This window comes from Prunus dulcis, chromosome 4 (assembly GCF_902201215.1).
Source record: "Prunus dulcis chromosome 4, ALMONDv2, whole genome shotgun sequence".
NCBI lineage: Eukaryota > Viridiplantae > Streptophyta > Magnoliopsida > Rosales > Rosaceae > Prunus > Prunus dulcis.
In genome coordinates this window covers 20,829,600-20,840,695 of record NC_047653.1, presented here as the reverse complement: position 1 = coordinate 20,840,695, position 11,096 = coordinate 20,829,600, and the positions used below count along the sequence as shown (strand labels likewise).

The 11,096-nt window shown below is 41.6% G+C and overlaps 1 protein-coding gene across 1 annotated transcript; it reads right to left on the bottom strand.

Moving 5' to 3' along the window:
* Positions 1–9,578: 9,578 nt before the first annotated feature.
* Positions 9,579–10,502, bottom strand: LOC117625600 (uncharacterized protein K02A2.6-like). Its single transcript, XM_034357135.1, has one exon. It carries the CDS (start codon positions 10,500–10,502, stop codon positions 9,579–9,581), a length of 924 nt encoding a protein of 307 aa, XP_034213026.1.
* Positions 10,503–11,096: the final 594 nt, after the last annotated feature.

Genomic DNA, 11,096 nt, shown 5'->3' with positions numbered 1-11,096 from the left:
ATTCAGATGGCTCAAACCGCCCTTAAAATCTTTCTGAGGAAGAGATTTGACGGGATGCTATTTGGAGATTTGGCAGAACTGGCAGACAAAGCATCTAAATACGAGGAACTGCTTAGAGAAGAACAACAAAAGAGGAACTCTTCCAAAGGCACGTATTACAAAACCTCATCTTCTTCAGTACATCTAGTTGAGGTAGAATTAGAAGAAGACACAGAAGGCTCGGAAGAAAGAGAAATTGCAGTGGCAGAAATTGCAAAGTTGAAACATCCCATCAATTATAAAGCTCTTATAAAGCCACCAAAGGACCAGAAGCCACCACCGTTCACAGGAGGGTTTGTTCCAAACAAACCAACACATAACAAGGTCTATTCCTTCGACGTAACCAAGGTTGATGCTTTGTTTGATGAGATGTTGCTACAGAAGGTAATAGAGACGCCCCACAGGTTGCCCAAACCAGAGGAACTCAAGGGCAGACAATATTGCAGATGGCACAACTCTTGGAACCACTCCGCCAATAGTTGTGTTGTCTTCAGGGATGTCATACAAGAAGGAGTAATAGCAGGAAGGCTAAAACTTGTGGAGAAACCTCCCTCAGTAACAACAGATCCTTTTCCCCAACCTCAACTTAACATGGTCAACTTAAATTGGCAAGAACAGAGGAGAGGCAAACTAGCAACAGAAGTTAGCTCTAGCAGAGGCAGAAGACTCACAAGGGAGACTAATCAAAAGCCAAAGGCAACAGTCTCGGTTGGGTAGTGCTGTGCAGTAAGTGTGAAAATGAGTTAGAAGTAACTCTGGACAGGCAGAGTCAGTCCACACCTAGCGTTTTTGACAGGATTGGAACATCATACCAACAGAGCCCAGTTCCTGCTCCATCCAAAGACAGAGTCAGACAGAAGGACTATCTAAGGCCTGCTCAACGCAGCAGAAGAATAACAGAGCAGCGGAAGAAGGAAATACCAAGTAAGATGCCCGGAAATGACAAGCCCTTGCTAACTATCATAGAATGCAGATGGTATTCTGTTGGAAAAAGCGGTACCCCAACTTTGGAACTAAAGGCAATACTGCACTTTCCTCAAAAATAGGGATGGCACATAGGTATTCCCGGAGACCATTTCTGCCAGAAGAGGGAAAAGTCCAAAAGTAGCTCCTCAGGCAGAACAAACAATATATCAGCCACAAGAGCTGATAAAGACAGAATCTCCAGGTAGGCCTTCTATCCATCCACCCTCATCCTCAGTCAATCAGCTTGAACCTTCATAAGTACAAGGTGAATCCGAACCTATTCCAGTAGAAGGACAAGAAGACTAGACTGAAGAATATCAAGAGGAGCAGTTTGACTATGAACCATCTGCAAACGACCAGACTGGGCTCCTCGAAACAGGAGAACAAGAAGACTAGACAGAAGAGTATGGGGAAGAATAGATGGAATATGATGGAGAACTAGATGAAGAAACTGAGGCTTTTGGTGCAGAATTGGAGAGCCTGTTGCAGGGTGATCTAGGCATTGACATGGTGTTCATCTTGCTTGAAAAATTAAGGGCAGCAGAAGGACAAGAAAACACTATGGATGGAGACGGGCTCTCCCAGGAAAGTTTTGAATGCAGATTGGCAGGAGTAGAGGAGGCGCCAGAACAACAAACACTTATTGCCAAAACAAGTAGAACTGCCATGAAAGTAGCCACAAAACAGCTTTGTTTTTCCGAACCAACCAAAGAAATGGCCAATCATCTCAGACCTCTGTTCATAATAGCAAACTTTGGGGGTATTCCTATTCCCAAAGTGATGGTAGACGGAGGTGCAGCCATTAATCTTCTGCCTCACAGATTGCTGAGTAAGATGGGCAGAACAGAGAATGATCTAATTCCAATGCGTTTGACTGTCACTAACTTTGCTGGGGGCATCACTAAGACTCATGGAATCCTAGATGTGGACGTCATAGTTGGGACCAAGGAGCTGAAGATTGCATTTTTTGTGGTAGACGCCACTTCTACCACTTACAATGCATTGCTTGGCAGGGACTGGATCTACCAAAGCTTATGTGTTCCTTCCACTCTGCATCAGCAATTAGCCCTTTGGAATGAAGAAGGTTGCATGGAGATAGTAGAGGCCGATCCATGGCCATTTCTACCTTCTGCCATGTGTTTTGAGGCCAGGTATTATCATGATGATCTTGGTCCTTTCACTTTCTTTGGAGTCAACTAGAACGGCCGCCCCCATGGTGTCATAGCCCAAAGACTCATTGAAGATGGTCTAGCCAGTTCTCTAGAGGACTGGAATGAACCTTTTGTTATAAACCTCCAGAACTCTGATGTTTAGTCCCAATCAATAAGAAAAGGATCAAGCTGCAACAATCCGATCCATTACAAAAAGATTGTTGACATATTGGGAAGAAAGGAAGCTCTTCATATAGAATCTAGCCATCAATATGGCAGAATTCACCCATGAGAGCACTAAAGAATAGGAAGAGAGTTTATAGGAGGAAGTACTAGATTTTGCACCAGCAGCACTAGATGACTCTTTACCAGAAGTGGAAGATCCATTGCAGGAGATAAACTTAGGGACATTAGATGATCAAAGACCTACTTTCATTAGTGCACTGTTGGAAGAACCACTCAAGAGTGAAATCATTGCACTTTTGCATGATTTTAGGGACTGTTTTGCTTGGCATTATCATGAGATGCCTGGACTGGATAGAAAATTGGTAGAACACAAGTTGCCAATCAAGGATGGCTACCTTCCAATCAAACAGGCCAAAAGAAGAATGTCTATGGAAACGGAACTGAAAGTCAAGAAAGAAATAGAAAGACTGGTCAAAGCAGGATTCATCAGACCAGCCATTTATGCTGATTAGTTAGCCAATATTGTGCCAGTTCTGAAAAGAAAAACAGGGGCAGTTAGGATCTGTGTGGATTACAGGAATCTGAATGAAACATCTTCCAAGGATGAATATCCTATGCCAATGGCAGATATGCTAGTAGATGGAGCTGCTCATAACCAAATGCTATCTTTTATGGATGGTAGTGCAGGATATAATCAGATTATGGTAGCAGAAGAATACATCCATAAGACAACCTTCATGTGCCCAGGACATATAGGTGCTTTTGAATACATTGTAATGCCTTTTGGCTTAAAAAATGCAGGAGCCACTTATCAAAGAGCAATTAATTCTGTTTTCCATGATATGATAGGGCATTCTCTAGAGGTGTATATAGATGATGTGGTGATTCAATCCCCAGAAGAGGGAGATCATGTATCAAATCTGAAAAAGGCATTCCTAAGAATGAGACAACATAAGTTGAAAATGAATCCCAAGAAATGTGTTTTTGGAGTTCAGGCAGAAAATTTCTTAGGTTTCTTGGTCCATCAAAGGGGCATGGAGATTGATAAAAATAAAGCAAAATCCATCATAGAAGCTCTATCACCCCGGAACAAGAAAGAACTGCAGAGTCTCCTAGGAAAAATTAACTTTCTAATGAGATTCATTTCCAATTCCACAGGAAAAATCCAGCCTTTCTCCTCCTTGCTAAGGTTGAAGCAGGAACTGTTCACTCGTTTTATGTTTGTTCCTGTGATGGTAGGGTAAAGTTCCCCATTGCCTTGAAAACCATTGACTGGTCAACAAGTCAACTTTCTTTAGTGTGCGAGCGTGCCACTGTTAGCAATGAGAATTCTAGCAGACTTCTTAAAAATAGATTACTTGCGCCCCAAGTTACTGATTTCTAAGCAAGCAATTGTGAATTTGGGTGAGGAATATCTCCCAAGCAAGTTCTTTTCTTGCCTCAGACTAGTGAGGACTTTCACAATTTTTTACAGTACAAAACTGGTAGTTCTGGCCAGAATAAATGTAAGATGGCGAACTGTTTTAGGCAGAAGTGCCTTTTACAAAACTCAAGCATGAAAAACCAACTCTAGAAAGACAAAAAGAGGGTTGGACTTCCATTTCTGCTTGGATAGGTGCTTCTGATCCAGGCTGGGCTGGGTGTGCCTATGTTGAATTGGACTATCAACACCTTTAACTGTCAGGTTTTAGATGTAAATCGATACCAACGTTCAAGTTTGGCAGAGCTTTAATCTATTTCAAGCCTTGGAAGGCTTTTTGAACTGGCAAAATTGGGACCTCTTCAGTCTAGAAGGGGTAGAAGTGACTGGAACTGAGGATTACTGAGCTGGAATTGCACAGTGGTACCTGTTCTGCTTGATTAGGGCTCTCCATAAATTTGTTGAGGTTTTCATATTTGATAAAAACCTGAACTCTGCTTGACTTGGCTTAAGCCGAACCAAATTTATAACGAGAGAAATCTCGCTTTGAATGACTATTTCTCTGAAACTGAACTGAAGTTAGAGATTATGGATTACAGTTGACTTGTTTTTTGTGGCTCAAAGAGCTTTTGGTTGCTTCAGTGTTTTGAAGGCTTTTAAGATCAAGCGATCATGTTGAGGTTTTCATATTTGTAAAAAACCCGAACTCTGCTTGTCTTTGGCTTATGTTGAACCAAATTTGTAACGAGAGAAATCTCGTTTTGAATGACTTATTTCTCTATGTCTGAAACTGGAAGTTTTGATTTGTAGTTGGCTTCTTTCTTGTGGCTCAATGAACTTTTGGTTGCTTCAGGTTGTTTGAAGGTTCTTTGAGATTAAGTGATCATTTTGAGTTTTTGTTTTTGATTGATTTTTTGGCTGTCCTTTGATTTGTTCACCTCCACTCATATTTATAGAAAATGCTGGAGTGGGGCTTCTAATCTTTTAATAATGGGCGGCAGATTTTCCAAAAACAAGATCTTTTATTTTAAAATGCAAAGAAAAAGGGAAGTTATCTATTCTGGCAGAGAAGAACCATCAGTAGTCAGTTTTCATGGAGGTCTTTTCATTGCTTTTCTGAAAGAAAAACCAGCTCTTCTTTATTCTCTGTTTGTGCTTGGTAAGGGGAAAGAACACAGTCTGACGGGATGGTCAGTTTGCTTTTCTTGTTTGAACAACTCTCTTGCTTCCCACTTATCCTTTGAGATTGTAGTTCGCTTATCTCTTGGAAAGATCACCTGCTCTGATGTAGAATTATATACAAAAGGATTCTGATTTTTTAGCCGTAGAGTTTCAGAGAAATCTTTCTGCTAATGACCTGCTTTCATTAATTCCCAACCAACTCTCCTGTGACACTTGAAATTGTTGACTTTTCAAAGTCAGGTAGTCACATGGGTTCTGTGAATAGGCCTTCCAAAAAGATCTACTGACTTGCACTGTGGGTTTTTTGAGATAAATGGTGAGAATTTAGAAGCTGGGCCCAATCCAATTTTTCTTTAGAAATTTATCGATCTGTTTTGGTGATGATTTGCCATTAATTGGCAATTTTATTGACCTATTTTGTGTTTTTTACACTTCTGCCATTTTGTAGAAGACATGGGCCTCTTTTGTTTGGTTTGGGCTGCTTTTCTGGAATCAAGGCCCATTCTTTTTCTATTTTGTGGGCTTTTTGATTTTAGACTGGGCATGCGAAAGTAGGCCCAAACAATGCCCCCTAAGTCTGAATCGTTTTGGAACGGTTTCAGACTTAAATGATTTGGCCATTAATTGCGCGCGCCATTTCCTTCCGTTAGCCCACGTCTACCAGGTCTGCCTATTATGAACTAGACTTTGTGGGAAAACGGGTAGTTACTAGCTAGTTGCTAGCTAGTTATTATCAAGTGGCGTCTTGTCTTCTTCTTCCCACGATTTCGAGCTTTTACAAGGAATTTTAAAATTGCAGCTTCTTTTCTCTTCAAAACCTAACTTCCCAGACCTTTGATTTTCTCAAATTTTCTCAGAACTTTTGCCCCTTTCTTCGAATAAACCCTGCCTTCTTTTAGTTTGACTCCTCCTATTCCAGCTCAAAATTTAAAAATGTCTTCTCCAAATACTTGCCTCAAGGGTTCTTCTTCTTTACGGTCTCTTGCTTATCTTACTGGAGATGGCGTTGATAATCATGCCATAGAGGTTCGTAGCAAGCTTCACCCTTTTGCCCAAAAGAATTTGGACAAAAATGTCCTTCACCTTTTTGAAAACACCTTAGTTCTAGGCCCTCACTGGTTTGGCTCTGTTCCTGCTAAAATGGCAGATTTGTTCAAGGGTGACGCTGAAGCTTCTCTATGTTTTCAGAGTTCTTCTGCCTTGGGGTCCCACACTTGGGTCAGCAAGAACCTGAGCTGCTCTTTTCCCTCCAGTGAAGTGGCCAGACTGGATTGAAAGGCTCCTCCCAAGTTATGAAGCTTACTGGAAAAAGGCTGGCATATAGGACATCATACTTCTGTCAAAATAGTCTGTGAATAGGGATGAGAACCTGCTAGCTGCTGCTCTTTGCTTCTAGAATTCTACCAGCAACACCTTCGACTTCTGCCTTGGCCCAATGTCTCCAACTCTGCTGGACGTTGCTCAAATTTTTGGTTTTAGGCCCCATGGAAGGCATGTGGACGCGGCTAGTGATTATCACATAAGGAAGAATCATAAAAAATTGGTGAAGCCCTTCACTATTTCTTCAGCCGTAATTAACCAGAACTGTTCTTTCTCAAATTTCTTGAAGAAATTTGGCTTAGAGAAGGATAAGGATCAACAACATATGCTTGTCTTTCCAAATCGTTCCTCTGCAGTTCTGCTTGAATACAGGCACCTGGCAGAAGCACTTCACAACCATACTGATGTAGGGCTTGGGCCTACGATTCCGGCTTACTTGTTTAAGAACCTGCACACTGCCACCTTGGAGAATCCTTTGAACCTGTCTACTCCTGGTGCGTTCTAGATGATCTAGATCTGGCTACAGGTCTATTTCCTAGAGTTGAGATTTCCGGACATTGTTCTGCCTAAAGACTAAGTCCTGGCGCTTCCGCTAATGTTAGTAGAAGTGCCCAAGCGCTCAATTGAAAAGTACATGATGTGCTCAATTGAAGAGTACATGATGTTCTTCAGGCATTGCACCAAGAGATTTGCAGCTCGGTGGTAGGTTGTGATTAGAAGAACCTATCCTTGGTTCCACCCTAGATTCAGACTTTTTGAGAAGGAACCAGAGGAAGAAGCGGCCATAATTGATTTCAAGAAGAAATTCTTGAGCGTGACCCTGCCGAGAGACCTACCCTATGAAGATGGAAAGCCTCCGAATTATCATTTAAGGGCAGAAGTCTGTCATCCTAACTTCTGCGCAAGGCAGCTTGGCTGCCCTCAGCTCATTCCACTCAAATCCTACAGAAGCTATAATCGGGCCACTTCCTAAAGGGATTCGGATGATCTGGAAGTGCATAAGGATGCCAGATGTGCGTTGAATAAGATAAAGAATAGTGCAGATGCCTTTATCCATCCTGGGAGTCTAATTCATGCAGGTGTGCCGAGTTTGATACTTGATGGAAAGCCAGATTCCATGGTCTGCCTGCCTCGATCACTGCACTCAAAGTACTTTTTGATGGCTAGGATTCCTGGACCGTCTATGCAGAGGCAGAGGCCAAGAACTTCATGGGGCAGACCATCAAGGACGTCAATGCTCAAGTCATAGCAGGTATATTTTCTATTCAGCCTCTTTTTCTTCTGTTCTGTTCGTATCAGTCCTACTTTGCCTGTTGTTATGATGTCTAACGATCTGTTTGTCTATACCAGATCCTTCTATGACACATAGCATTGGGAGCCAGGCTGGAGAAGTGATTGGTAAGTTTCCTGAATTCTGTCCTTCTATACTTTTCTGCTGGACTGCCCTCTAATTTCTTCTTTTCTGTGTATTTAATTCTGTCATAGCTGCTAGGGACCTACAGCTTCCCTTTGAGGATGAAGAGGATCAGCATGAGTCCCTAGCAGAGCATCCAACTGTTGAGGCCACTCCTTCTGCTAAAAGAAAAAGAAAAGAAACCGCTCATGCTCAGGACATTGCTGTCCAGCCTGAAGTTTCTGGTGAGATTCTAACATTTTAAAACTATTTTCTTGAATCTGTTATGTTTTGCCCATTCTCCTAACCTTCATCTTTTGTCCCTGTGCAGCTAAAAGCCCTCCTTCTCCTCCTACTAGGTCAAAAAGACTTAGAAAAAGGACTGGAGCTTAATCTGATGAGATAGAAGAGCCTGTAGCTGTTCCAACTAAGACTTCTGGAACTGATGATGAGCTGCGAGAGGCTTCCGAAGCTGTTAGAGCAGAAGAAGGAACAAGAAAAAGAAGAAGATGTTCCCACAAAAGAAAAACAAAAAGAGTTTGAAGAAGAGGTGAGATTCTGACATTTAGAACGTATGATTATTTTGCATCTGCTCTTCTTCTAACTTCTGACTTCTGTCCATCTGTAAGGGAAGATTCCTGCTGAGGTAATAGCAGAAATCATTGCCTTGGCCAAACAACAACAAGAAGCTCAGAGGGCAGAACCCACAAGCTCAGAATTGGCCCTTTTTGATGATGTGGAGGCAGAACATTTTGCTGCTACCCCAGAACTTGAAGTAGAAGCAGAATACTCTGCTGCTGCTCCTTTTCCTGAGGTAACTTCAATTTTTTCTGTTTTGTCTTCTTAGTTCTGTTTGTCTTGACATTCTCTAATTTTGTTATTTTTTGTCTTTCTAGGCAGCAGAGAACAAGACTGCTGGGATCCTAGCTGTGGTGACTAGTCCTCTCAAGCCTCCCATTGTAGCCGTGAGTATTTTTGTGCCTTAGCCTTTCCTTTCTTTTCCTATTTTGACTTTGCCTGGAACTGACTTGATTTTGTTTTGTAGATGCCCATCCACGTCTTCTTTTGCTGATCCGGAATTGGCAGAGTTTGAAGCCATGGACTTAGACACCCAGCTGGACAAACTGGAGAAGCTTAGTTCCGTCCTAGCAAGGCAAAATCCAAGGCAGTGGATGAGGTAGTGGATAGAGTGAAGATCTGGCAATCCACTGAACTGGATTGGGATGAAAACTAAGAAGCTGTTGACCAACTGATGAAGGACCTGGACCTGCTGCATAGGGAAAACATGGCTTCTAGGCCCATCCTTGAGATCAGCCTAGGCTTGGCAAGAGATGTGCTCAATCTCCACAATCGCTATGAAGATTTCAAGCCTTCCTTCAAAGCTTCTGAATTCTGCAAAGCTACTCATGAAGCCAACCTGGTTGACTACCAGAAACAGAAGGCAGAATTGGATATGATGGTTGCTTATTACAAGGAAACCAAGACTGCTGCTGATAAACTGGGAAAGCATATTGAAGAACTTTAGAAGTAGTTGGCTAGCTTGAGGGGTAAGCAGAACAAGCTTGGGGCTGGACTGGGTAGTAAGACCAAGATGACCTTCCTTGTGCAGAATATGGTGTCAGCTTCTGGGCCTGCCCTGGAGATTGCAGAAGCCTCCATTCATCAAGGAATGCTGCTTCAGAAAGAGATCTCCACCAAGAAATCTGGATTACAAGAGAAACTAAAGAAACTCGGACTTTGAATTCAAATTCTGAAAATGTAATAAACTTAGTCATAAAAAATGACAATATTTAATAAAAGTTATTTTTGTGGAACTCTTTCTTTGCATTTGCAATTGCTTTTGTCAAAATAAAAGAAAGCAGAAAAAATAGAAGAAGATAAACTTAACAAATTACAACAAAAACAAACTCTGAACAGAAATCTAAACAACAGTTTCATTTTGTTCCTTCTCTATTCCAGAATCTGTTTGTACAGCTTTTGAATCCCACATAGTTGGATAGAATTTCTTCAACCATTTGCCATTGATTGGTGCAGCATGAACATCTCCATCTCGATCCTGTAATTTGTATGCCCCCAGTCCAAGGATTTGCTTGATTATGAAAGGACTTTCCCATGTAGGTGACCACTTCCCATAACCAGCTATGTGTGTTCGAAGGGGTAGAACTGCTTTCCAGACTATTTCTCCTTCTTCAAAACTCTTGTTTTTAACTCTTTTGTTGTAGGCCCTCGATAAAGCCTGTTTTCCTGCTAAGAGTTTGTTGAGGGTGTCAATTCTACTTTCATCCAATCCTTCCAGTTCTAGCAGCATGGCTTGAGAGTAGTATTCTCCAGTCAAATTGTGTTGCTGAGCAATTCTAAGAGATTGGATTGCTATTTCCATAGGCATAATTGCATCATGACCATAAGTTAGAGCATATGGGGTCATGCCAGTTGCTTCTCTCTTTGAAGTCCTATATGCCCACAGAGTTTCTAATAACTTCTCATGCCATTGCTTTGAATTTTTCTCAAGCATTTTCTTGATAATGTTGATGATCACTTTGTTACTTGATTCTGCATGTCCATTAGCTTGAGCATAATAACGAGTGGATTGAAGTAGCTTAAATTTGAATGCTTCTGCCATATCTAACATCTCTCCACATATGAAAGAAGATCCCCTGTCAGTTGTGATTGATTCTGGAATGCCAAACCTTTGTATAATCTGCTCTTCTATGAAGGTGATGATTTCTTGAGATGTAGTAGATTTAACAGGTTTGGCCTCCACCCATTTGCTGAAATAGTATGTAGCTACAATGATGAAACAGTGTTGTTTGCTACTGGCTGGATAAATCTTACCAATGAGATCCATTGCCCATCTTCTGAATGGCCATGGCTTTACTACTGGATTCATGGGAACTGAAGGAGCCTACTGGATTGGACCATGCCTTTGACAAGCCTCACATTCCTGGAAATATTCAATGCAATCCTTCATCATGGTTGGCTAGAAGTAGCCAAACATTCTAATTAACCAGCACATTTTCCTTCCACCTTGATGAGCTCCGTAGATTCATTCATGGGTTTCTCCCATGACCTTCATGTACTCTTTCTTTCCTAGGCATCTCAAAAGTACCTCATCTTTGCTTTTTCGGACCAAATCTCCATTCCACATAAGGTAGTTTAAAGCCATGATTCTGACTCTTTTCTCAGAAGGTAGGGTTGGATACTACAAGTAATTTATGATGGGAATTCTCCAGTCATCTTAATTGATTATGGCAGAATTGACATTCATCTCCATCCCTCTGGCCAGAACAGATGGTAAACTTTTCTTTCCTACCTTGATGATCATTTGCACACAGTCTTCAGGCATTTGTACCCCTGTTGCTATCTGAGCCATTTCATTGGTTGTGAAGTACTCCTCTCTTAGGATATGTTCCCAAGTAGATTCCCTGAATTTTGTTAGAAG

What these genes read in the sequence shown, in the direction of transcription:
- LOC117625600 (XM_034357135.1), bottom strand. Translation starts at nt 10,502, where the DNA reads ATGGATCTCATTGGTAAGATTTATCCAGCCAGTAGCAAACAACACTGT.